This window comes from Myiozetetes cayanensis, unplaced genomic scaffold (assembly GCF_022539395.1).
Source record: "Myiozetetes cayanensis isolate MyiCay16 unplaced genomic scaffold, myiCay2020 scf12, whole genome shotgun sequence".
Taxonomy (NCBI): domain Eukaryota; kingdom Metazoa; phylum Chordata; class Aves; order Passeriformes; family Tyrannidae; genus Myiozetetes; species Myiozetetes cayanensis.
The window spans coordinates 7,361,332-7,389,017 of record NW_026086826.1 but is presented as its reverse complement, the minus strand read 5'-3'; the positions used below and the strand labels follow the sequence as shown (position 1 = coordinate 7,389,017).

General features: G+C 42.2%; 1 protein-coding gene across 5 annotated transcripts in view; it reads right to left on the bottom strand.

The window, feature by feature from the left end:
• Positions 1 to 10,147: 10,147 nt before the first annotated feature.
• Positions 10,148 to 27,686, bottom strand: part of ELAVL4 (ELAV like RNA binding protein 4) — a 65,722-nt gene continuing 48,183 nt past the window's right edge. For all 5 annotated transcript variants that reach the window (XM_050306639.1, XM_050306638.1, XM_050306641.1 and 2 more), the window contains exons 4-7: positions 20,001 to 20,154; positions 19,384 to 19,609; positions 17,959 to 17,997; positions 10,148 to 13,633 (exon numbers count right to left, since the gene is read on the bottom strand). In XM_050306639.1, the coding sequence (XP_050162596.1) occupies positions 13,306 to 13,633; positions 17,959 to 17,997; positions 19,384 to 19,609; positions 20,001 to 20,154 (747 nt within the window). In that variant the 3' untranslated portion in view covers positions 10,148 to 13,305. The remainder of the gene's footprint in view (positions 13,634 to 17,958; positions 17,998 to 19,383; positions 19,610 to 20,000; positions 20,155 to 27,686) is intronic.

Sequence of the window (27,686 nt, the reverse complement as noted above, 5' to 3'; positions counted from 1 at the left end):
AGTGGATGCAGAAGGGCAGGTGGCCCCCCTGTTTCCCAGAGCATTTCCTGTGCTGGTTGGTGTGGGAAGGAAAGCAGCACTGCTGCCACTGAGCCCTGGGACTGCCCGAGAGCCGCAGCCCTGCGTCCTGCGGAAAGCCACGAATGCCAGTGGAAGATGATGAAATATGAATTCAAAGGTTAGGTTATTTTCTCCCCTAAGCTCTAAAGGAGGGAATCACTACCTTCTGAGATGGATAGTATCATTAATCAGACACTGAGAGTTCAGTCCCTTGTACAACGCCAAATCGCCTGGACTTTTATCTTCCCAGTCCTGCACGGAAGACAAATCCAGGCCTGCTAGTGCTTGGGAAAGGAGGGGGAGGGATGGGGAAAAAGTTATTAGGAGAAAATTTTTGAAGCATAAACAAAATTTCAGCAAAAGGTTGTTCCTGCCATGACATGATTATAAATGAGATGAACAGCCACAAAGAACATTTTTTTTTTTGGTGTGGCTTTAGCAAAATTCTGCTTATTTTCTAACATTAGAATTAAAATATTTAAAGGGAGAAGGAGGGGGTTCCTTTAAAAATTCCAGATATTTTAATTAATGCCAATAGCATTAAAATATTATGGCTTGAGATGCTTATGAAAAGTCTCTTTTATTCATTAAATTTTCCAGACCCAACATAATTAGAATTCTTAACATTCGTGATCTCTCAGCATTGGCTTCCAAAATTAATGGTCTGAGTAATTTCTTACAGCAGATGAGCTGAGTTTCAAAATAAATGTATTGCAGTAGTAAACATCAGCTTTCTGTAAAGGCAGGATGCACCAGCCAAAGGCAACTTTCGAGAAGGAAAACGCCCTCCATTTTCCCTCTCCTGGATTTCCATGTTCAAAGGACATCACGAACAATTGTATTCCTATATGCAAAAATATAGGGAACCCACGAACAGCAGCCGCCTGCACCACTTGAGCATGTGAATCATGGGTGGTTTTAGTGTCACACGTTCCCCCTGCCACCCTGGGTCCAGCACAGGGTGGTGCTCGGGCTGGGTTTAGGAGCACAGCTGAGGCAGGGATGCCGTTTTCCGCAAGTCCCCGCTTCATATGCTGTGGAGGTCGAGAGGGCTGTGGGAATGCAGCTGGGCACAGGATGCTATCCCAGATCAGCCGTCTGAACGGTGCCCTGCAGACCTGGGCCCTGCCAAAAGCCTGCTCTGTGGGCCTGGGAAGGTCGTTTAACCCAGCGTTTTGCATGGGGTTGCTAAACGTGTGCTGCTCATTTTGGCATCTCATTTCCAGAGCGTGGAGCACTTCCAGCTGCAACTCCTGCTGGTGGGCTGTGAACCCAGGAAAAGCCACGCGGAGCTCGGAGCTGTAAAACCTGCCACTTCCGACCGGGCACGGTGGGATCTCACAGCATTCCCTGGCAGCCTCCTGATGGTAAGACTCAGGATTCTGGATCCCATCCCCAGTCATGGCAAGACAGCAGCTCTGGTGGGTGCAAATCACTCTACCTATTCCCCACTATTTCCTCCTTGTTCCAGTTCTGTCTTTTCTATCTCCACTTATTTGCCTTTGGGACAAGCTGAAGAGCAAGATGAGCCCAGCAGGGCAGGATCCTCAGAGTTTTTAAGATTCTCACTGGAAAAAAGTCTTTGCTCAGAAAGACAGGTTGGATTTTTTCTAAGTGCTTTCACTTGGCCACACTTGCACAGATTTTCACAGCAGTAACAAAAAGGCACATCCTTAATACAAAGGTCACAAGTCGACTAAATTTCTACTCCCCTATCCAAACCGTGAGGAGTTGTGGTGCATCTTAAAGAAGAGGATGTCAGTTCTTTTTCTTTTTTACCATTACAAAACAGTGCATTGTTCCCTGGCCTTGCCCTTGGGAATAGCTATATTGTTTTGGCTGAAGCTTTCCAAAAAAATTCAGCCTGCGGCAGATGCCCAGGATGGAAAATGACAAGTTACTGGTCAAAATATGACAGTTATAAGCAGCTGAAAATAGAGTCTTGTAATTGGAAATGTCAGACGGTCTTGACAGAAGGCAGTGCTACCAGCCCACCAACCTCGGGACGTTTGCTCAGGATTCTGTGTGTAGGTAGAGACAGCGTGTGCACCTTCCAGTAGTCTCAGTAATTTTATAAGAGGCACAAAAAGGAGTAGCAAAGTTTTCTGGGTGTTAAAGCTCGGCATGAACTGCACTCCTGCTGCTGGCAGCTTTGCCATCTATTGGGACACAAGCTGGAGAACTGCTGTGCCAGCGTAGCACAGCCCCACCTCTGAGGCCAGAGGAAAGGCTCTGGAAACGGAGCAAGGACTGAACACTCCTCCACTCCTCAGTTTCTCTCCAGCTGTTGCTTTGTGAGTGGAGTTGGATTCCCCAGCACTTCAGTTGCTAAACTGAAGACTTCTGGGGCAATTTTGCAGGGAGGGAGGGCAGGTCTATGCCCCCCAACCCCTGTGAGCACAAATCCTGCCCTCAGCATCTGTTGTGTGGAGATGTGGTGGGGGAGCTGACCCTGCTCTGCATTTCTAGTCATTTGTTGTGTGCAGTGTGCAGGGACTGGGTTTGATCCTCACAGCTTTCTGACCTGAGCAGCCATTTGACTTTTGAGAGTCATTTGACTTCTGAGAACTTCAGAAGGCTCCAGCCAGAGCTCACACTTGAACCTGCCTTTCAGACACCTACCCAGGAGAGAAATTCACCTTTCCCTGGTGCAGGGGCAACCATTCAGCCCTCTAGTCAGTCACTGCAGTTTCATTAAGTTTTATATTTAACATTCCCTCAGCACCTGGGACCAGAAGGAGTGTGTTAGTGTCTCAGAGCTGGAACACTACATTGAATTACCTTGTTGGTTTATCTGGTCATAATAACAAGAGAGATCCCAGTGCTATAGTTAAGAGTCTGTCAGCATTTCCATTATAAACCCCTTACTCTCAAGAGGTTTTAACTTAGCTTTAAAAATCTGTTCCATTGCACAAACTTAGTTTATAACATGGCAAAGAACAATACTTTATCTTTTAATATTGAAAATACACACACAGTCAGTTCATATTGAAATACATGTGTGTGTAGCCAAAGACAGACTGGGTTTAGGCAGTGATCAACCTGATTGGTGTCTTCTTTTTAATTTAGCTGACACGATATTATCACTCTGGCTATTTTAATAGACAAGATACTGTGGTTTCACAATCTCTTCCATTGCTGGCACACAACTCCTCTAATATATGTTAATATGATTATTCACAAGTGCAGCAGAGTCACACTTTGAGGAAGCACAAGAGGTTTGGCACAAAGGCTGCTTGCCCTCCCTTTCCTTTTCTTCTAGACACTCATTCAAGGTCACTTAGCTCACACTCTGAAAAGCAAAGCAAAAGCCTTGACCAGCTGCCTGGCAGGAAAGATTTGGCAAATGTGTCATCATGGTTCTCTCTGTTATGGTCTGCTGGGCAAGGAGGCACCAGCAACTGAGGAACAGTCTCCTGGTCCCCTGAAGGCCTTTGCTCTGCACTGCAGCCTCAGTCTTCTGGGCAGCGTGGACAGGTGGAAGACAGGAGCTGGAGAGGGCAGCATCTACGGGTTCTGACTCTCCAGCTCTCACCAGGGACTCACATGATTCTGTTTGTTTATTTGTTTCTTTAAACAAAAGTTTCTTGGTTTTCTAGCTGGGCCAGCGTCCTTCAGAGGAGCAGTGGCTGTTTGTCTCACCTGAAGATCCAATCAAAGGATAACATCTTTGGATGGGAGGGTTTGAACTCCATGACAAAAAAGCACCATTTCCATCTAGGGCACATGGCCAGACAGCAGGGCTGCTGCACATGGTCCCTGAAGGGCTCAGTGAATTGTTTTCAAGGTTTTTCTTTTTTTCCAGACACAGGCTGGCACAGGAAGGAAGCTACTTCTCCCAAAGCCTCCAGCCCTCCTGAGAGGAGGTGAAGCTTGCTGGACACTGGGCAGGGTGAGCCATGCAAGGAGCCTCCACAAGGAGTATCAAATAAAACATATCCCCTAGACATTTATCTTTTTTTCCTGGACAAATTGCTCTTTATGCAGAAAGGGAAAGCATTTTTTTTCCCATTCTCTCTGACTTCTGAAAGCTCATGGCAAGGTAGTTCATGCCCCAGAGACCCCAAAGTGTTCCCATTTTCCTGATCTGGCTGCACAAGTTCTACAGCCTGGCTACTTTTGCTTTCCATCTCCACCCATATCACATGTTCCTCATTTCTTCCTACTCTTCCCTCGGTGAGGCTGCTGAATTTCAGACAGGGTTTGCTCAGGTTGGGATCCTAATGCTGCTCTGTGCAGCCAGGTAGCCTCTGGTTCTGTGTTTTGGAGGCAGCTTCCAAGTGGAGTCAGGATTTTCTTGCTCAGAGCTTTCCCACCTCTTCTTCTAAGGTCCACTTCCCTTTTTACACTTACCATTGGAGTCTCCTCTCATACACTCCTCTGACACAGCTGTTTTTTCACGTCTGGAATTTCTAAGATTCTACCTCTCATAAAAATGCTGGCAAAGGGCCACACAGGGCTGTGGACCAGCTGATAGGAATTAATCTCAATCCCAGGCTGACGGTTTCCCGTCGATAGCCAAGGCTACACAGGCAGGGCTGCAAGCCCATGATTCAGCAACTTCGGCTGATTAATCAAGTCACTTGATTCTTTATGCATGCGAGCGTGCCCAAGGCAGCTGTGATAAGTCGGCTTCCAGGCAGAGTGCTAGCAGTGCTGAGGATGTCAAAGGGGTTTGTGATATTGATATAAATACATATAGATGCCTAGTTTTCTGATTAGGTTGTGGTTTTAAATAGTCTTCAGCGGCGTTCGTTCCGCTGACAGAATCCTTTCCGCAAATTTACATGCACGTTGCACCTCTGATGCTGCATTTTTTAATTACGGGTACGCTTTATCTGAGTTAAACATGTAACAGGCCCCTCAGCATAAATTATACTCGGTGTGTGTGTACCCAGTGCACTTCCCAGGTGTGTGAGAGGATAAGTGCGTGTTAAAACAGCACAGGCATCGCAGAAAGGGTTTAGGAACTGTTTTCGTTTTCAAAAAGAAACAAACAACCCTGCTAAAATCTCTAAGAACACCAACCCAGAGCAATTTTTGTCTCTGGCAGAGGAATGCTGTAGCTTGTATTTCCTACATGCCCTCGTAGTTTTGGGGATGTGCAGGTTGAAGCCCAGATGCTGATGGGCTTAATAGCATAAGTGTGTGCTTTGAGACAGTGTGTTTATAGCTCTTTCATTAATAAAATGAAGTAGTAACCAGAGAAAATGTCAGCATGTTTTCCTGGCATTAAAAAAAAAGTGGGGAAAGAGAAGGGCAACTGTTTTTCAGGGATCACTGGCATGGCTTTGTTCATCCTAATGCTGTAAAAGACAACTTTTTTGAGGCACACAGCTGGTGAAGAGTGTGAGGAACAGGTCCCAGGTTCATTTACAGCCCGTGGCTCTCAGAGAGCCTCTCAGCAGTCTCTGTTGTCCTGGGGGTCGAAGCCAAGCATGGAAAAAGCAGGGTGACAAAGGGCTTGGCTTCCAGGAAGCTCTAGCCATGTTCTACTGGCTTGTTTAGGTCTGGCTTCACTGCCTTACTTGGTTATGAAGGTTTCGTAGCCATCTCCTCAGTGCAGGAGATCAGGAGACATGACTTAGTATCAGGTGGTCCTGCCAGGTGTAAAATTAAGAGCCCATTTCAAATTAGTATGTTAGAAAAATATCAGAGGCAAAATTAGAGAATGAAGACTTGGCTTCAGGGGAGTCAAAGGGATGCTGATATTTGTGTTTGTCAGTTTTTTCATGGCAGCAGTAGTTGTTGATATTTATTTTTCCTCACTTCAGTGGAACAGTGTTTGTTAATAAATCTAATAATAAAACATCCACAACAATTGCCAGATTTGCCAATTTTTTCAAAATTGAGGCTAAACTGAGTATGACAGGAATCTGTGTTGGTTGTTTTTTTTTCCCCCTTGTAGGCATAGAAGATGTGGCATAAAGTTATGGAGCCTGTAAGGAGCACCTCCACGAGTGACTTTTCCTGGCCAGGAGAGCTCAAGTACAGTTAACACAATCTGCATTGTGAGCTGCAACAATTATTGCAAATGCACTAAGATAAAAAAAACCAAAACAAAACCCCAACCCTGCTAGAACTGACTCACAGATGGACAAATTTGTTATTGTTTTCATGATCTTTTGCAATGTGTTTGCAGGTTTCCACAGCCTTGTTTAAATTCAAGCAAGGACCTTTTTGCACCAACTTTGCAGGATTTAATTTGTGAGTTGTACATTTAATTCTCCACAGCAGATGGTGATGTGTGGGTGTACTGCTGTATATTTGCAACAGATTCCTTATCCTACAAAATTAATTGTCTCATGTGCTGACTTAAAATCAGAATTGTATTGTTCGTAAAAAGCTAATTCTTGCATATCATTTTGTTGGGACCCGTGCAATTCCAACAAAACGTAAGGGAAGAAAAGTCTAAGTGGTGCTTTAAAACAAATGGATTGTGGCAGCTCTACAATCAGTCCTGATGTGCAGATTGAAGAGCAAATGACCTCATGTGTTTAAAAGTCCCTAAATAAAATTAAGTATTTTGGGCCTTGGGGTCAGGTTGCTTCGATGTTGCCACGAGAAGGTTTCTGGGGCAGATCAGCCACGCTCAGTGATCCCCAGCACAGCCAAGGCCTCCGAATTAAGCCCCTTTTCCTTAGTGGGAGTTTCTTTCCTTAGCAGGGATTTATCTGTAAATGATGGCTCTTTCAATGGCATTGCTTATGTTCATTTGCGAAGTTTAGGGGATTTTTGGTTTTGTTTCCTCTAATGGTAATGTCCTTATGACCTGTGCCCCAGTCATGCAGCATCCCAGTCTCCTGCCTGCATCTTGGGAGGAAAAAGGGAAAACGTGAGGCTGAGGGGAGGGTTTCAGAAGAGGGTTTCAGTCCAGGCACTGCTGGACTCACCAGCCCCACGTCACTGACTGCTCCAGCAGCCTCGTGTGGCGCCCAGAGTGGGACTTTGTCCAGGACAGGGTCCACACCGGTGTCCTTGGAAAGGGGAAGAACCCAGGGCCTGAATGATTGTGGTGTTAACCAGGTGGTCAGGATGGATAAAACAAGGCCAGAGGTGACTGTTCACCTGCTCCTCCTGCCCAGGGGTGGCTACTGGGCTGTGGTGACACAGGAGCTGGCTAATCAGGAATGGAATTTAGGAAATCTGGTTCCTTACCTTAAGGGACTGAGGCAGTGGGTGCTGTGTGCCCATGGGCCAGGCATGACCACGGCCTGGATGGAGGGTCCCCAACACGGGGGATCTGTGCCATAGGGAGTATTAACAGAGAACTAAATAAACCCCATCCTGCTTGTCCTTCAGAGGCTGGGGCGAGGCTGGGCTCACCCCAAGGATCACTCCATGGCTCACCCAGCTCCCAGAGTGAGGATGTCACACTAGGGAAGAGGGCTGGGGAGGGGGCTGCCAGCAGCACGAGGTTGGTGGCTGGAGGGTTTGGGGACAAGACACTTGTTTTGGTGACCAAGTCCTCACATCCAGCCCAAAGCAATGTGCAATGTTGGGGACTTCTGGACTTGCAGGCAGAGCAATGCTCCGCTTAGTACACTGGTTTGCTTTCTGTCTGGGAGAGGGAATACGAACCTGTTTTGGATTGTTTGGCTTTAAGTAGCAGTAGTTGGGTCTTGCTTGCTGGTGCAAGCACCAAATCCCCCAAATTTGACAACGGAGGTTTATTGTGGAATGAACAGAAGTTTTACAATTTTTTTTGCTACTGCACAAGAAATAATTTGCATGTCTGTAACATTTAAAATTTGAATTGAATTTAAGATGAAATATTTTAAAATATGGTGGACTGGAGTTTAAAAATATCAGTAAAATCCTTTGGGGGTGTGGTAAACAAAACCTGGTCTGAAAAGCAGCTATTAAGCTCGTATGTGTGTATCCATCTTCCCAGTTATTTCTACTGTGAGTAGAAAGAGTGTTTCATAAAATTGCTAATCTGGTCATCAAAAAGAACCAGTCTGATTTCTTGTCTTCAATTGTGGGTGAGTCAAATTAGGGTGTCTTTGTATGGACCCATCATTTTGGGCACATTTATATCTACAGCCCTGTCTAATGCTCAGCTCTGGTAGATTTACAGGAACAGGCTCTTTAAAACATAGGCTTTGGGTTTATGGCAGTAGGAACAGTTCAGTGACTCTTTTTGCCCAGTAAGTTTCTGTTTTCCTCATCACTTGGGTTCTTCACTGCACCTGATCCCACTAGAATTTCTCAAGCACAGCGGAGTGGCATACCATGTTTCTGGGGAAAGGCCTCAGAAGTGCTTGTTGCACCAGCACACACATTCACGGGGTGTTGAAGGTACCCCCAAAGCACCTGGGATGAAAGCAATCTCCTGGCTGTGAGGCCAGGGGCTGCACTGCAGCAATGCATCCCACGGGAGGAGGGTGTTCGTGTCTCTGTGAGTGATTGTTGCTTTGTGTTTCCTTCCTGCAGCAGTTCCCGTTTGTGTCCAGGTGATTTGCCCCCTCATGAGTTACTGAGGCTCAGCTGGATTGGCTCCATCACATCTGGGTTTAAGAAGTCAGTTATTTTTAGGAGAGAGATACTGGATTAGTCTGAGATGTCAGAGCTTTCGTAAAGTTATGCTGGATTTGATCTCCTTTCATTTTGCTCTGTATGCACAACGAATTACTTCTGTGCAGTGAGCTCAGTCTGCAAGATCTCCGGGGCAGGGAGCAAATCTTTACTGTCATCACACGCTGACCTGGCTTTACCTCATCTATCTGTAGTCATGTAAGTGGGATGTGCAAGTTAACAGCCTTGCCTGGCTTCTGGTGATGGAGGCTTCCCTGGGACACCTCTGGGTGTGCCTCTTCCCTTTCATCCTGAAGCTGATCCAAGTGCCCAGGCAGCAGCCTGTGCCTGATTCAGTGCTTCCAGGCCCCTTGCCCACCCCTCTCAATGGAAACCATGAGCAGCACCTGAGTACCTGTGTGTGTGGCTGCTACAGGTTCAGTTCACTAGGAAAGCTGACTGCCCCCAGTATGAATTCAAGGGGAGCTCACTGCCGTCTTGAATCTGCCAGCCATCATTTCCAAAATACACTCCCCTCTCCCTGCATTCCCAGCCCAGCTCTGTGTCCAAGGTAAGCTGAAGTGGAACATAAAGTGAATGCACTCGAAACACCCTCCCCCAGGTGATTTTCCATTTATGCAGCAGGCTCACTAATTGCAGGAAGAGTGATTACCCTTTCAAGAAAGAAATATAAAACTTGATTACTTTGAATGAGTGTTAGTGAAATGTGGTTCTGATCCCAGCTGGGCAGAAATTGTGTTTCAGTAAGACCTTCTAAAAATGCTCCCACGGGATCAGCACAGGGAACCACAGACCTGTCTGTGACTGCTTCTATCCAGTGTATATTTGTGATACTCTCAAAAGGGGGACTGAACTCTGCCTCCCAGATGCTTAAATGTGGCAGAGTCCCTTTCTCTCCTGTTACTGGCGTATGGGAGCTGTGATAAAGCTCATATAAGCTCCCCAGTGTGAGCTGTACAGAAAGGAGAAACAGGTACCTTATGTGATTGAGATGTGAAGACCAGAAGCCAACCTTTAACTGGAAGAGGGGAAACAATCTGCATCAAAACTGGCCTCCTCTCTGAAGTCAGCTGCAACATGCCCATAGTACAGTTGCATTGTCTTAAGAAGATCTAGGCCATACTGTTGATTTTTTGCCTTGCCACTTCTCTGACAGTGTAAAGCACGCAGAAGAAAGGACTGCAGAAAAGTCTGATGGCAACCCTAACAAATGCTATAAAGTAGATAGTGTCATTTTATAACCAACACTATTTACTATGGTTCTTTCTTAAATGGAAAGTGCAGGTTTTTAAAATGGGCTGGTACATGTTACGCTATGTTGTAAAGTGTATGTATATATGTATATCATCAAAATGGGCGTATATACATATATAGGTAGATGGGAGGATGATGTTTTTCAGAGCCAAGTCTTTAAACAGAGCAAATTAATCACTTCTGCATTTTACTATGGAGCGGTCAGGTGGATTTAAGGATGAATTAAGCAAGATGTAAATTTGAGAATAAACTCACTCTGTGGCCTGAAATTAATTATTATCACCAACATGGTAACTTAATCTCACAAAAACACGAGTTTATTAATAGGTGAAGGAGCTGAAGAACCACACAGTCCATCCAGCCCTCTGATAGTTTCCTAATCTCAGTTACGAAATTCAATGCTGCAGTTTTACAAGGTACATATTCTCAATTAGTGAATGTTACAGAACATAAACATGAAGTGAATATTTGTATTAATGAGATTCAAACAAGTCAACTGAAAGAAGTATCAACTCTAGTTATAACACATGGTGAAAAGAATCAAATTTGGAATGTGATCATATATACTGTTGTACATCAGACAATATGTACACTGTTTCATATTGCATGACATTCATAGCATATTCATAGAAAAGTCAAACTAAATGATGGCTTAAAAACTTATCACTGAAATTTGCTTGCTACGTTTTTAAAGTGTTGATATTGACTGAGTTAATATTTTCATTGTGTAAAAATACTGTATATAGTAGAAACCCTTCAGCATCTTCCACATTCAAATAAATGAAAGTTACAGCTTGGTATTTGGTGTTCAACATCAGAAATTAAAACGGCCGATTCTTTCTAGCCTTTCAAAAGGAAAAAACAAATCATGAATATGCTCAATCTGGTTTGACTAGTACATTTCTCTCTTGAAGACCTTGCTTCTGGAATCAGAGACTAACATCTACCTCGTCTGAGGTGCGGCTGGGAACACTAAAACATCTGAACACGGTTAAAAAGGTGGAAAGTCCATAGCCATTCTACACACTTTCATTTATTGTCTGGACAATTAAAGTACAAATAATTCAAACACAACAAGGTTATGAAAAAAACATTTACAATACTTTCCCTCAGAAATGATCTAAACTAGCAAGGTTAACATGAAGTCATTCATTATAACTAAAGTATACAACTGCCTGGTCCTAAGAAAGATTTTTTAAATTATTATTATTATTCAGATAGTAAAACACATCGTAGAGAAAAGATTCTGACATGCCTTCCCCACTAATGCTTAGCAAATGCATCAAAACTTTCCCAGCAAACTGCGCTCATTCATAGCAGATGATGTATAAAGGTTTCCCTGAACATTGAATGAGTGTTCCTTTAAACTAAAATCTAACATTGTTAAAGTAAAAAACTGATAAAATTATGATGCAGCCTTTGCTTTTTAGTTATTTGTCTACTACAAAAGTTTGCCTCTTCAGTGTGAAAAAACAATACTTAGTCTACATGCAGTTAGTGGGTATAGCATGGAAAAAATGCACAAAATAAGCACAAGTTATAAATAACCATAACGTTTTATTACCATTAAGACTAAACTTGTATTGAAAAGATTTTATATAACAAGACAAGAAAAGCAATAGCAAATTTAACTATCAACTAGATTATGCATAGCGAGTAACTGTTTCTAGTACTCAGGGAAGAGCATGACCCTTTTTTGTTTTAAATATATAACCGTACAAAGCACAAACATACTAAAATGATCAGTGCACTGGACATGGGAGAGCACCCCCTCAGTCATTTTGTTCCCTTAGCTCTGTTTTCCCCAATCTGAATTACATTAAAATAAAGACCCAGTTGTTTTCTTTTCTACTGTGCAGTAAGAAAAAATATTCACAACAAACATGACAATATATCAAACAATATTTCTACACAAGTTACCTTGATACCTCTGTCACTTAAGTATCATAAGAAAACATTTTAAGACATATACAAACAAAACTAGCAAAGTGTTACAACTTATAATAAATTAACCAAAAGAAAAAATAACTTTATATATATATATATTTATATTATATATACACATACACACACAACAAAATGACACAATAATATGCTTCTTCCCATAGTTTAAGTAAACAAATAAGTAGACTAGCCAAACTAGCTATATTTGATTTTGGCCATATGCATCACATCGGCAATTAAATAAATAAGTGTTTCAAGCAACATAAACAGTGTTCCAAATGTGCCAACACAGCCCAATTATATTAGCTTGGGCTATAAAGTGAATTTGAAAATTCTTAACAAATTTAAAGCAAATGTATTTTTTTCTAAACACATTACATTTAACTATGATACTAAGATATGTAAATAATTTTGTAGCACCTACTGCTCAAACCAAGGAAGTTTTTGATCAAAAAATTAATTTTTTTAACTTTTGTTCTGCTGATATCCCATACTGATGACTTAAAGAAAAACCGTCTTGCAACTCATCTCCTTGCTTTTGGGTTTTGACTGTGGGTAACTGCGTGCCTGGGAAGAACACTCTCCCGTACTGTATTTAATATTTTTATTACATGCTATGAAAAGATACGAAGATCATCTGTTTGTAGCCCATCCTTCAAAAAACAATCTACTAATCCAGTTTAAAACACACATCTTGATCTCTAAAAAGTTACCAGTGCAGTATGAACATGACAAAGTTGTCAATTTCCCCTAAATTAGCCAGTCAAAATATTTTTTCTCAAATCCAGATTCTCTTGTAAAAATTCTTTATATTTTATAAAAATAGATTTTTCTTGAAACCCATTTTCAGCAAAGAGACCACCTCTTTGGCAACATTGTTAATGTTATTTAAATTGTTATGTCATCAGGTATCCCCCGTTACCCCATTCCCTAACAGAAGACTGTTTAGTTCACATGATACAAAAGAAAAAAGGAAAAATAAAAAAAGTTGCAAAATTATGTTCTTCTTTTTTGCAATTTTTATTGTTCCTCTTTAATTTGCTTGGGGGGTTTACCAATCTGATTCAATCAATGTTTTGAAAAAACTGAAAAGAAAACAAAAATTGTTTTTTTTTTTTCCTCGCTTTTAATCCCATTAGTTCGTAAAAATTGTTTTTTGTTTTATTATTTTTTCAAATGAGTGAATGGTCATCTTAAAAAGACCCACCTTCAAGGAAGGTAGTAAAACTAGCTGGCCGGGTAAAAATCCCTGCACATTGTTATCTATGTATATTATATTCAACAACGACAGCTATGAAAGAACATTCAATGCATCAAAGGTTTTTTTTTTTTCTAAGCATTATAAAATCCTTTCCTGTTCCTCACAGGATATCCAATGTTTTAATACTTAGGCAACACTGGCTTATAAAGTCCATGGTTGAATATAAGCCTTGAAGAGTTTTTTTTTTGTTTTGTTTTGTTCGTATATATATTTATATATATATATTTTAGTAAGTAAGGATATGAAATTCAGGATTTGTGGGTTTTATTGGTTTTAAAGGAAACTTGCAATACTCTGTCTCCTAAACGGTATCCATTAAGGCTGGCAATCGCCATGGCAGCTTCGTCGTAGTTGGTCATGGTGACAAAGCCAAATCCCTTGCACTTGTTGGTGTTGAAATCACGGATCACCTTGACATTATTGACTGCTCCAAAGGGACCAAACAACTGCCACAGCACGCTCTCATCTGAGTCGGGAGACAAGTTGTAGACGAAGATGCACCATCCAGTCCCAGTGTGACCAGGGATGTTCATTCCGACAAGGCTCGTCATACCATCAATTGTGATCGGAGAAAACCTACCGAGCAAAAAGAGGGGTCTATTCTAAATATATCTCTTAGCAGGAGCTATACGGGTCCAAGACCTTAAAATAAATAAGCTGATGTTTATGAAGGTTCTGGATACTGTCCCTGGAAGATGACCACAGAGCCACTCTTGCTCTCTAACTCCTACTGAGGTGGAGGGAAGCTGCACTAAACAAACACACCAAATCTGGGCATAAATGCATCTCCCTCCAAGGATAAGGCCTGCTTAGATGTGTACAAAGACCTCATAAAAAAAATGCTTAAGGACAATCTGAGTCAAAGAGGGTCTGCACATGCTGCGATAAACAAGAGTTCATTTAAAAAGGCCTGTAGGAATTTGCCGCTTATTTCCATCACCTAAATAAGTTTCAGGACAAGGGAGATTTAATGCTTTACCTCCTACTAGTTTGCAGTGAAAAACCCCAAGCAAACTTCAAGACCTATTTTAAAGATTAATATGAAATGCTCTTGTCAGGATTCAGCTATAACACTAGCCTCTCCAGCTAAAAATACTATTAGAGAGACGTCTTTAAGTGGCAGAATTTGTTTCTCCTCCTAACATAGTCCATAATTGACATATAGTGGGAAAAAATCCAGGTAATAAAGAAGTCCCAAAGCTGGCCACATATTAAAGAAAGGTTTATGCAGCAATTGTAGAGTAAGTAGAACATAAATACAAGTAATGAGCAGATCAACTGATACCTTCACAATGTGAGGCTTCGTGTCCGTGACAGGCTCTTAGGTCCTTCAAAATAGCCACTATAGACAGACAAGCTCCTAGAATGCAATACAGCTCCCTAACTTTCCTCCCTCATTGTGTCCTTTGGGACTGATGTCTTCCACTTGAATATCCAAACTGAGCAGCTAAAGCCAGGTGGTATTGTCTATGAACAGAGAAGCTTCATGGAATAGCAAAAGCTAGGCAGGATCCATGGAGATCATCCGATCAGCCTCCTGCTCCAAGTGAGGCAAGCTTCTCATATAAGATCTCCTACTCATGGCCCTGCAGAGGGAAGTTTAGCAAGTCTCCACAGATAGGAACTCTGCTCCTGCAGCCCCTGCTCCAGGGCTTCAGCCTCACTGGGAATGATTTTCCCTCATCCTCAAGTTGAATTTCCCTTGCTGCAACTTGTCACTGCTGACTCTTGTCCTCTCATAGTTGACCTCTGAGAAAAACTCGGCTTCCTCTTCTTTCTAATGCCCCTTGTAGGCAGCTGAAGGCAGCAGTCAGGGGCTAAACTCTACATTTGCCTTTCCCAAATTCCACCATGTTCCTCCAGCTTTTCAAGGTCTCCCCAGTGGCAGCCGTGGCCAGGAGCACAGTGACTGCCCCTGCTCCCTCACCAATTTGGTGTCACCCGCTAATGCGAGGAGGGCGCACTGCAGCCCATGACTCAGGTTATTAATGAAGATGTTAAGCAGTATCAGCCCTCAGGATCAACATAATTTTCCTTTCATCAGTGTGAAAAAAAAATGACATGCTTTCTGAAGCTACACTTTGGGATATGTTTTAAAATAACAACTGCACAGAGGAAATGTCTTAATAAAAACCCAGTTTCACATGTACCTTCAATATGATGAGTTTTAATGCCAGAACAGAATAATAATTCCTCAGGATTTTCTGAGTGATGACTGAGGGAGCAGAAGGAGGGAAAGGAGGGACTCTGTTGCTGAGTGAGCTATTGTGCTCTCCAAAACTTTTTATATTTATAATAATTTCCACACACATTTAGCAATCCGCATGATACTATGCAGTGTATATTAAATAACCATAAAAGAAACTACACACTTGATGGCTGCTCACCGTTCTGTTAACTCCTGATGGCACTTTTTATGTATATTCAGGGAAAAAAAGACACTTGGAATATATATCTTAAGCTGAGGATCATCACTGGGGTGTACCTACGCTGTAAATGAGCAGCTCACAAATGCTCAACAGCATCCGATTCCTTGGGAAGGTTTGCAGACAGTTTATTAAAAATATGTGGCAATTTTCCAACTCAACTTCACTTTTGCAAATCCTCATCTCAACATCTTTCAGTTTCTCTCCTGCATACTGAAACCAGTAACATAATCCTAACGGTTCAGCACGGAAAGACGGCTGGACGAGGCCAGTGCCTGCTGCTCCTTCCACCGCAGGTGGGACCATAAATAAGGCAGCCAGGGATCGCACAAGCCAACAGCTTCAACTCATTTTGCAATTTGGAAGGTGGGACTTCAGGCCCATTGCTGGCCAGTGCTGACTGTGCCAGTAACATAGCTAAGCCAGCAAACACTGCTTTTCTGAAAGGTTTAAATTTAACACCAAGTACAACACTAAGGGGTGCCCTAGCCTGTAAGTAAGGGTGTTGTAAAATCTGCACGATGCAAAGCTCTGCATGTCACGGTACGTTATAAGGCTTGGCATTTTGAAGAAATGCTGCACTGACGTAAAGGGTTAAAGTTTCCTGCAGTTCAGGGAGAGTGGCTTTTCCCTGGAAACCTTTAGGAGCTATGCAGCTTTCAACTATTTGTGTACCATGAGCACAGCAGCTGCTGTAAATCCAACAATACATGCACAAAACTGGTGCAAGCGTATCGACACAAATACAAGATCACCTATTGCATAAGTAGCTTTGCTACTAGCAAGTGATCTGAAATTAGCCTCAATAAAACCTTTTTTCCACATCAGCACATCTCATTTTCCATCAGTACCACTCAGTTAGCACAGGGAAAGAAAGCCAATCTCCTGTTTCAGAAGCAGTTTCAGAAATTATCAATACAGTATTTTTTGTGACCCTAGACCTGTAAATTCAGGTTTTACTAATGCAGGTACAAGTTGCCAAGGTTTGCTGAGAGGAGATAAGAACTAATTTAAGATGCCTACAAAACGACTTAAGCCGTGATTTCAGACTAACATTGCAGACTGAATGTTAAGAAAGCAGACACATAACCTATGAAGGCAGGTAACTTCGCTTTTTCCCTCTGCAGTCACATGAAATCAAAATGTAAACCCTCACTGGTTCAGTCTAAGCCCTGTTTGTCCTGCACCACACCTGAGTGCAAAATGCCATTGCCAGTGCAATTCCAGGGAAGCAGCAGCACCAAAAACCCAGGGAAACCTCCCAGAACAAACCCATCCTTCTGATACTGACTCGTACCTGACAGGCACAGGAGGCCAAGAGTTATACCATGTTTTTGACAATGCAGCAAGGAACAAAGGAGATGGCAGAACACGGGAGAAACAGTGTGTGATAAAATCAGGTGGTAAGTTCTGACTCACCAGATCCCCATCCCCACTAAGGATATTGCAGATGTAACAAACGCACAAATGAACACCAGCAGCGGTGCTCTGTTTTGACTACTGCTTTTGTAAGTACTCTCAAGATTTGAGATCTGTACAATGGTCACCATGGCAGGAGTTAAAACCCACGTTGCTGTCTACTACTAGCTAGTGTAAAGATATACTTACCATACCTTTTTACAGGATGAGCTTCAAATAAAAGCTCAAATAATTTTCAAGTGTGGTGAGTAGACCATTTCAGGTGATTAAGCAGTATTTTCTCATCTTAACTGTGGGGGATGGCTGGACATCTTATGGTAACACCAGGAATAAGACTACACCTTTATTTTGCTGTAAGGGTCACTCGCGTTGATTTGTGCCATTAGAAGAAACACTCTCAACACAGCTCATTTTAGCTATCAGATCAAACGTACTCATGAAACAGCAGAAATGTTCACAAATCAGCCAAGCTTTCACACATGCGTGCACATACAAACACACAGCTATTTCAAACGAAAAAAATAAAATTTCAAGGACTGAAAAAAAAAATAATTCAAAGTATTAAACCTGTAACAAAAGAAACTTCAGGCTGATTGAGGTGCACACAGCTGTGTTTTCAAGTCAAACTTATGATGCCAGATGCGGGAGAAAGGTGCTCTTGACTGTGAGATTGAGACAACAGCAGCCTAATTCTGATTTTGACTTAAGTTTTCAATTATCAGATCACAGATTTGTTAAAAACTCAATAGTTTTGATTCTGGAAAAAGCATCATTTAGCAAAGCAACTGCAGTTTGAATGCTTGTAGCTGTTGCACCTAAACCATTTGAGAAGCCCACCTGTAAATAAAAAAAAAAGGTTGAAAAGCCCCACAGAACTTGGGCGTGAGGCCTTTAAAGTAACAAAACCAACTGAAGTCCAAACTTAAAAAGAATTTGACATGCTGGTGGAAGAAAAGAAGGAATAAAAAAAATAAAGTTAGTGAATTAAAAAAAAATAAATTGTAGCACCAATCTGTGCCAACACGGACATCTGGCAATCTGTGGAATTCTAATTACCTCTTTACGCCATAGGCCATATTAAGCAAATTGTCCAGCCTGAAAAGAGAAGGAGGGTCTTTGGGTTAATGTCTCACAGATGGCAAGATCGCTCAATGGAACTATTATTAATAGCATTCCATTTTCAAAGAAGAAACGTTCAACAAGTTTCCCACACATCTAAGGAGCCTAACAACTCACGGCCTGCTTTGTTAAGTCTGAGGTTCTGCTTAAATTTCCACCACAGCATTTAAAAGCCTTTTTTAACTTGTCTACGGTCTTGAGAAAAACTTAATCTCCAGAGTTTTTTTTTTTAAATTCCCTTAGGTTTTTGTCTTTTTTTTTTTTAAACAGTATTAGTATGAAATTTTTGCAAGTAATTCAACTGCTTACCTTATATTTACAGTTAACTTGGAAATAAAATGTTGAGTCAAAAATTGCTGGAACTGGAAAAATTCTTAACTCTAACTGCTTTAACATAATATATTCTCCCCATTTTATTACATATCTTTAGTATTAATCCTTTGTGATATGTCAATCTAAATGACCACCGAATTTTGCAGAATATAATCATCTGCTTTCCATGGCAGCACAATAAAGTCCTTCTATCCATGGAATGATTCAGTGATAACCTCAATGGACACAGCTGCGTGCCAAAGACACAAAAACAAGTGTAAGTTTAATGTATCCAATGACTGACTTTTTATGATCTTTAATTCATTAGCACTTTTCATCACTGACAAACTAAAATTACTTTTGAATAATTCTCTAAAGCCAGTTTGCAACTCAGTTATGCAAATATGTTCAAGTTTTCTTTCTATTTGAAAGCTAGGTTTCCTGAAAACTATTAAGTATAAAAGTAATGGGAACATCATGTATTCCTAACTCTGGTTTATGCATTGGATGGAAACAGTATATTCCAAATGCAAAGCATAAAACATCCCCAAAAGCATCTGAAGAATCACACCAAAGACTAATACAAGGTCTCTTTATACTAAGAGCAGATATCTCAGGCTAATAAATTTAATGATACTGCTTCTGACTGGAACAGACTCAGCTTTTTTCCTGCTACCAATCCACTGTCATTAACATCAAAGTCTAAGCTGCATCAAAACTGTAGTAATACAGCAGAAAATAAAAGCATTACCAAAAATGAGAGAAAGAACAGGATAGTCACTGCTCATTTGATTACCCGTGTAACTCTATTCTGTCCTCCATTTTTCTGTGAGCCTTCATGAGATCTGATTGTACAGTACTTCAGCTGTTTTAGTAAATACAACATGACTACTGCTGTCAGCAGATTTTCCTCCTCATTCTCCAGGAAAGAATATTTAATTTTACAAAGAAAATCAGGTCAGCCTATGCAACTAAAGCATATTTTCCTGCACAGCACCTGCCCCACACTGTCGTCGCTGGTGGAACTTCAGTTCTTTTCCAGGTAATTACCTGAATCTCTGAGCCTGGTGGTGAAGTGGTCCAGGGTAGCGTCTGTTGGGAGACTGATACAGCTGTGAAAGGAGTGCCTGGCTTGTTTTCTGGCTGGGGTTATTGGCAAACTTCACAGTAATTGGTTCTGTAGCACCACTAGGCTTCTGGCCATTTAGTCCCTTTATGGCTTCTTCTGCCTCTATTCTCTTATCAAAACGGATAAATCCCACACCTCGAGAAACCCCTGGGAAGGGAAAACACATAAAGAGGTGAGTATTTGCAGGAACAGCCTCATCTGGGTAACACACATCAGCTGAATGGTGGTTTCGACTTCACAGAATACACAGTTTGCAAGTTAAGTGAAGTCCTGTAAAAAAAAAGCCTCTTTCCAAGCCATAAACTCCAAAGTCAGCCCCTACCATATTTAATAATGATTTTAAGCAAGCAATGGTCTACATTTTGAGATTCCCTCACTAAAGAGGCAGCAATTATACCTCCAGTTATGTTTGTAAGTACCAGGTACTGCATTTCACACTAGAAGTCATACTGTCCTAAAACACAGCTGCCAGCAAGCATTTACAATTGTGCCATCCCCAGAAAAACATGCACAGAATCAAGGAAAGTTTGCTTTTAACCTGTGACTTGATCAACCAGAATCCGTGAGGTGATGATGCGCCCATATTGTGAGAATAACTGCTCTAATTCTTTCTGGGTCATGGTTTTCGGAAGGCCGCTGACATACAAGTTTGCATCTCTGATGGATGCTGAACTTGGACGGGCATATGACACCTACGGAGAGAAAAGGAAAGCCGTGTTAGTGAGCTAGAGCCACCCTCTGCATTTTAGACAGGTGATTTTCTGCTCTTCTACAAGCCACAGCTCTGGAGTTCAGACATTACCTGCTCTGCAAAACCAACAAAGCCAGGAGAGGCTGGAAGAACAAAGGAAGAACTACAGGGACCTTAAAAACAGACACAAGGGTTCTTTAAGTGCAATCATAAAATAACTATTGTTCAGAGGTAGATTAACGCGCGACTTCCCACGCACGGCTTTGTAAATTTACCCCCATGGGTGTGGGTGTATGGATGATTTGCTGTAGCCAACCTCGAACTCTGAAGTTCCAGCATGTTTTTCTTTTATCCCCTCCGAGTGTCTGAAACAGATCAGGTTATTTGCAGAGCGATCTTTTGTGCTCTCTCTCTTTGTGTTTGCATCCTGAGCTGGCAAGATCTGTTCTGGATGAACAGTAAAGTACTGGTGAAATTAGACTAAATGAACATCTGCTCAGGGAGCTGTATACTGACACTCATTGTCGTATCTGCAATTTATCACGAGAAGTTCCCTTGTACTATAAGCCCAGAACCAGACCATAAAATATTATAACCAAGCAAACAAGAAAATCTAGCTGTGGCACTGCATGTATGCTGCTGGAAAATTACTAAATCAAGACTCTTAACTGCTCTTCTACCTATGAATCAGATTTATAATTATAATACGTGCATAAAAAGCCTTCTGCACTTTAAAAATAATATATACATTTAGACTACACACATTTAACATCATAAAACCTCTTCCTGGATGAAGTCTAATGGCAAGTATTCAGCACAGATCATGAATTACTTCGCAGCACATCTGAAATAGCATTGGAACCAAAACTGAATATTCTGCACTTCATTTTGATTTCTCTCAAAATAAACAGATCAGTACCACTCCTGCATTATGTCTTAAAATGTGTCTTGGAAGGAAGTAGGGGGGTTCCCATCACGAATACAACACATTCAGCAATTGTCTTGCCCTGTTCCCGAGGCTCAGCCTGAACACAGACGATGTCAAATGGATGTCTATGTGTTTTATGTGTCAAAGAGTTGTCTTTATGTGCTCCACACCTAAAAATAGATGTTGACTCAACACAGAAAATTATGTTAATGACTAATATTTGCTTCCACAATCTTCTCTGCATAATAGCAGACAAACTCTAAAGATTCTAGATTTTAAGGGTTTTTTTTGGTAATTTCTTTGTAACTTACATGTTTGTACATAACCTTTTAAATCTAACATTTACAGAGAAGGCTGGAGAGAGGAGGTGGAAAAATTTAGGGACAGAAATATGAAAAAGAGGTTCAATAAAACATTTGCATCAACGGAGGCAAGCTCAGGCAGGCACACAGCACAAAGGCACAAGCAGACACAAGGAACAGAGAAACCTTCAGTGCTGAAAGGGAGAAGGATATTGGGGTGGAAACTCTTTTGTGCCTCAGCAATTCAGGACCTCACAGCCCATGAGCTCCTGATGTGGTGCAGCATTTCCATCACTTAATTGCTCTTCCTGAACAGCCCTTTGACATGCTAGGACCAGAACACACAGCACTGCTCAGCTTTTATGTAACAAAGCTCAAGCCAGGTCCTTGGGAACACCAGGGATAACCACACCTACAGCTTGGTTCAGTGATCTCATGTTGGTTGCTCCTCACTTATTACCCCGTGCTGGGGCATTCGGAAAAGGAGACTCTCCCTCCCCATTCTGTAAATGCCTTATGTTGAGAAGGTACTGTAAGTGTTCAGGTACCTACAGTTCAGCCTACTTTAGGAATAACAGTTTAAAAAATACTTAAGAGCCTCCCTGGAGCAGGGGTAGGGACCTTACCTATTCCTCAAAACTGAGAACAGCAAAATTATTAAAGTTCCTGGGAAAACAGCCAGGGGTTTCCTTTGGGTTTCTCACTCTGGCACATTCATTAACCAAATGCCATATTACAGGGAGGATGAAAAGTACTGGGATATGCAAAAAACCCCACCACTTCCCGGAGCACCAAGTGCCTGACATTTTTTATATATATATATACACTTCTACTCTCGTGGGCCTTGCAGACAGGCAGTGGAAGGAGAGGCTGCACACACTCCCAAGCCCTCCATGTGAACACCTATCGCTGCTCAGGTCTAGTTTTTATTTCCCCCCGCAATCAAACATTCAGGCTGCAGGGGAGCCTGAGCCAAAGAAAGAAGCTGCCAAAAGCAACTCAGCCATCTTTAATATCAAGGAGAAAAGGTTGTGAGCTGAATGGACTCAAGGCTAGTAATGTCAATTATTTATCTGCTTTTGAATCTTTTTTCATCTTCCCTCTCAGGTCAGCCAATGACAAATCGATCGGTTCGAGTGTGCCATCCTGCTTTCAAGCTTTTATTCAGTTAGTGCTGAGGATGGGATGTCTTCCCATGTGTGAGCTATCAAAGGAAGAAATCGCCCACCCTGACCCTCCATCACACCAGAAGCTCCTTCTGCTGCGCGAGTTAAAATGGGAGCGAAAACCAGCTCCCATTTTATCACTGAAAACTGCAAAGCACTGTGTGAGGATGCTGCATTAATTCTTTATATTCACACTTAAGAATGATTTCTTTTTTTCTTTTTTTTTTTGCTCACGGCAGTGTTAGCACCCTGTAATGAAACAGCGTGTGGAAAAGAATATGGAATCCCAGCCACCACAAAGAATTCAAATAATGAGCTGGAGAGCACCAAACTATTGTTTGACCCAGGCATTTCTCAGCATTAAAATGTTTGCCCGCTTGTGTGACAGTTGAAGGTCGAAGGATGGTGTTGTATTTCACTGCATAAGATCATTTAGAAGTTCTGCGGTCAAATTTGCAAGGAAGATAATAAAATATTGTACAATTCGTTTTATAGCTTGCTGGCCTCAGATGTTAGTTTCTATAAATACATATATACTAACTGTGAAAAACATTTACTAGGACATTTCTCATCTGACATTGAGCATTAGCCTGTGTAAGGGCTTCTCTTAAGTACAAACAGCCATCTCCAGAGTCTGCACCACTGTCTCCAAACACTACTGCAGTGTCAGAAGGTCCAGCATTTCATATCTTCCATGGTAAAGCACATTTTTGTTCAGTTGCACAGAAAATATCTCCAAGTTCAAGTAATTATCTTCCCTATTGATTTCCTACCATTTTCCCCCACAGAAAACTTTTTGAAGAATTTCTAACCTCGAGACTGCTCAGAACGTAAATTGAAGCTGTCTGGCCTTTCCAAGCCAGAGCCCACAGCAAAGGCACCCAGAGGCATGAACGCATCCCATTTGTCCTACAGAACATGTAACAGCAGCCACTGAAACACAGACATTTAACCACTTGGCTGCTGCTCACCATGCTAATCCTGGACTTCTCAAACATCAAGTCCGTTTCTAGAAGCCTCCTTGCAAAATTTAACTCCATTCTGCTCCCAAGGGGAAGCACATCGTCCTTTCTGGAATGACGTGCTCTGCCAGCAGAGCCACCCTGCCCTGGACACAACGTCTAAGCAGCAACCGAGCAGCTCCCGTCTTGCAAACACCAACCTGTGCTGATGTTCTGCATCAACAAAACATCTCCGGAGATGTGTGTCTTGCTCTTCATCTACCATCATTCCCTGAGGAACATGAGACTAACCAGGAGCCTCGAATCATGACAGTACAGGCACCCACAGGCCACCAAACCACCTGCCCGCAGTACCTGCAATCCCTGGGACACCTCTGGCCACAAGCAGGTAAGGTGTCATTGTTCTTAAACGACTCCTTGGGCAGCTTCCAAGAAAGTCTGAATAACATTTAAAAATACAGACTTCTCAGGGACCTTAATTCTGAGACTTTGCTTTGTGTCTTTCTGTGACCCACTCTGAGACACAGGATTTCCTGTACGAGTTTTGGGGTGAGTCACTTGGCTTTTTTCCACCTGAGGTCCAATGTAGAATGGGGACAACTCTTTCCTCACTTGCTGCCCCTCATCCCACTGGTACACACTGGGAGTGCTTTAACATAACTGCTCAGAGAGTTTCACACATGTAAATAAGCACAATCTCACTTGTTTCATGCACGTACAGAAGTAAAATCTGCTCAGTGCAAGTGAACAGGCTATGGCAGAAAGAGACATTTCCCCACAGAAATTTCCACTTCCAGACCCTTGCCCATGTCCTAATTTTGCACAAAAACAGACTTGAGAAACCCTCCTGTGAAAGTTACGTGCTTTGTCAGAACGAACACATCCAAAAGCCCTCTGGTCCAGAGGCTGGAGACCAGGAACTGGAATACTTTCACATCCGACGCTTGCACTGCTTTGTCCCCTCCCTTCCCTAAGCCCTTGGCTGGTGGATGCAGGGCAGTGACGATGCACTTTACCGTTGAGGGGTTCAATGCCATTTTACCAGGATTAATTATGAATGCAGGTACAATGGTCTACCCCATCAGTTCAGGAAAGACACCCATTGATAATAACCTAGAAGTACTCTGGCTGTATCAAGAGCAAGGCTAAAAGAAATAATTTCTCCGGCTCAGTGGAATGAAAAGGACTGATTGGTGAAACTGAAGCAGTTAAAATCGAGACTGCGATTAAGAGAAGATGCACAAAATTAAGAGGTAAAGACTCTGGTGCCTGCTGAAAGCAGCAGAGCCAAAGCTGAACCTTCAAATGCAGCGCTGAAAGGTCCTTCAAGCAGCAGCATCATTATGGACACAAAGGGTGGAGGAGGGTTTGTTAATAAGCACTGCCAAGTCCAAATGGTTATGCAGACAGAGGTTCCTAAAGAGCAAAACCAGAGTAAACTTTGTTGAGGCTTTCCAGGTCTGCAGCATCTTTTAAAGTTTCTTGTCCAAGGCTTTGTCCTGGCATGCAGCAGCTATTGTAGATGATCCTTCTGACTAAGTCAGAGCTACCATAAAACAGAACAAGCAATTATCCTAATTTTAAAAGGAACCACAGAACAGCTATGTCCATAATCTGCAGCCTGCAAGTGCCTGTAATGATTTTTCAGGGAAGGAAAAAAAAGGGGGCACAATGCGACTGGACACTTGAAAATGCAAATCCCTCCTTGCCGCAGTCCAATATGCTCAGCTACTGCCAGTATCTTCCAAATCCCCAATCTACCCACTCTTCCTTGTGGAGCATCTAAGCCCCCTTGGTGTCTTGCCCAGATTTCTCTGTACACCCTCTCTTTATCACCTGGCCTTGTACACCATCCTGTTTCTTCACTGGGATAAGAAAGAGGCTGCAAGGAGCGTCCAGCAGGCTCGGTAGCAGGTGGCCCCCTGGGTAGGCTATGGAAGAACACGTCGGAAAACACTGGGTTTTTGGCAGAGCACTGCACCAAGAGCACCCAACAGCAGAGCTTTGCTACCATCATTACCAGCAATCCAGCATTTTCTGACTGCAACCCAAACCGTTGTGTTTAACTCCCACACCTCCCGAGCAGTCCAGGGTGGGGTGCAGAGGATGCAGCTCTTCCCCATCGCTCCCTGCTGCATCTTCCTCCTCCCCTGCCCTGTGCTTCCTGCGCCTCCTCCTCCGCTGAGCACGGCTGGAAGGCAATCTTTTTGACAAATGACTTTGTAGGACGGAGAAGTCTGAGGCTGCTGTTATTTGGTTCCCTACAGTGACAGGATGGTTTGTAGTTTCGTGGACAATTACAAGAATTAACATGGACAGATTTAGAGCCTGAGTTTTGGGGAAATAGCTGGCATTTTGAAAAATGCCAGAGAAATCAAGATAAACAGGAAGGTCTTTGAGCAGTACTATTACTACCTTTTCAGAAAACCCAGGATTACTTTCTCCCACAGCCTTATTCACTGTTTTTTAAACCAGGACCACCCAGACCTATCGATCAAAACAGGAAAGTAAAGCAGAAACAAAATGAATAAATTACATGGAATTTAACTGAAAATTAAAATTGAAGAAAAGACCCCTGACCACAGAGAAGTGGTCTTAACTGTTTGGTATTTTATCATCTCACAGATTTGATGGATTGAAGGTTATCAAGGGCTCAGAGAACCCAGATACCTCCTCCCCTCAGAGGAGACATCTCCCTTTGGTCCAGCAGCATCACATCATGTACCTGCTCCTGCAAGTGAAGAAAGAAGCAAACCTATTTCTCAGGCAACAGAGAAAAGGAAGGAGAGGGGGCACAGGACTGCACTTCAGGGGGTGACTGGCTCACTTCAGATTTCAAACTTCTTTTCAAAGCTGTTCTGCCCTTGTTCCAATGAAGCCAGGTCACCTGAATCCCCAAGTAAATTGTAAAATATTTCTTTCGCATCCTTTCAGACGCTGTCCTTTTTCCAGGGCAAAGCAGCAGTTTAAACAATCTGTAACCCCATGCATCACACATCTTATTTTCCTTCTGATATTTGATGCAACTGAATTGCCAGGCAATCTTCAACAGCAGCAGTGACCTTTCATATGCTTTTATGGATGGGCAAATTTAATTTCTAAAAATAGATTCAATTTCTGGAATATATATTTATTTCAACACACGTTCTACCTTCCCTTATTCTAAGCTGTTTTGTAGAATTATGTCAAGCTTTAGCTGTGAAAATAAAGTGAAGCCTTTTTCCTTCACAAGAGAATGATGCTGCTACAAAATGGCGTAAATAAAATATGCACTATGATAAGCTGAGGAGGTACATAACGTGTATAACCTATTACCAAACACATAACACTTCCTCCAATGCTTTCCCCAAACAGATATTCTGTAAATTGTCACCTCTCAACTTTGACTTGAAAGGGCATCATTGACTTAAATAAAATGCACATAAATATTTTAGTTGCTACGGTGAAAAGGGATTATTTATCATAACAATGAAAGAATAAAAAGAACATTTTTTCAGTTATTTTAGTCCACACATCAGAGCCGACTGTGCCTGGCTGTTCTGCTGATCCTGCTATAAAGCCAGTCCCTCCTGTGACTGCATGGCTGTTTTGCAAGGCATCAGGAGAGAGAGAACATTAAGCTGCCACAAAAATGTTACAGAAGTGAAAAGGACAGCATTTGGGTCCACATGCAGAAAGTATATATTATTTTTAAACAGGAATTAAACCTTATGGGGTCAAAAAATGAGTGCAAATATAACCCCCAAGAGCCAGCTCATGTTCAGTGTAGGTGTAAGGTACAGCAGAGCCCATGACTGAGCAAAGAGATGGGACACAATCAGCAGGACCACGGTGACCTTGGCAAGCAGCAGTGATTTGCCAGTGTAAAAAGGCTTTCACAGATTATCCACTTCAACTTTCCTGCCATCAAAACAGCTTCCAAAAGGCAACCAGAGAAATGCCACCTGCAGGGCTGCAACTACCCAACATACATGGGCAGAGGCCATGGTTCAGCCCATCCACCAACACGACATCTACAGATTCATTCTGGGGCATAAAACCCAACCACATTCATGAAGAAAGCAGAGTAATGTTCAGTTCTTTTCCAGCTTGATATTATTCTACTATTAAATATTTTTTGGCCTACAAAGCTATATGCCATCAAATTCCTTTCTAGATGTTCTTTCAAGAGAGCC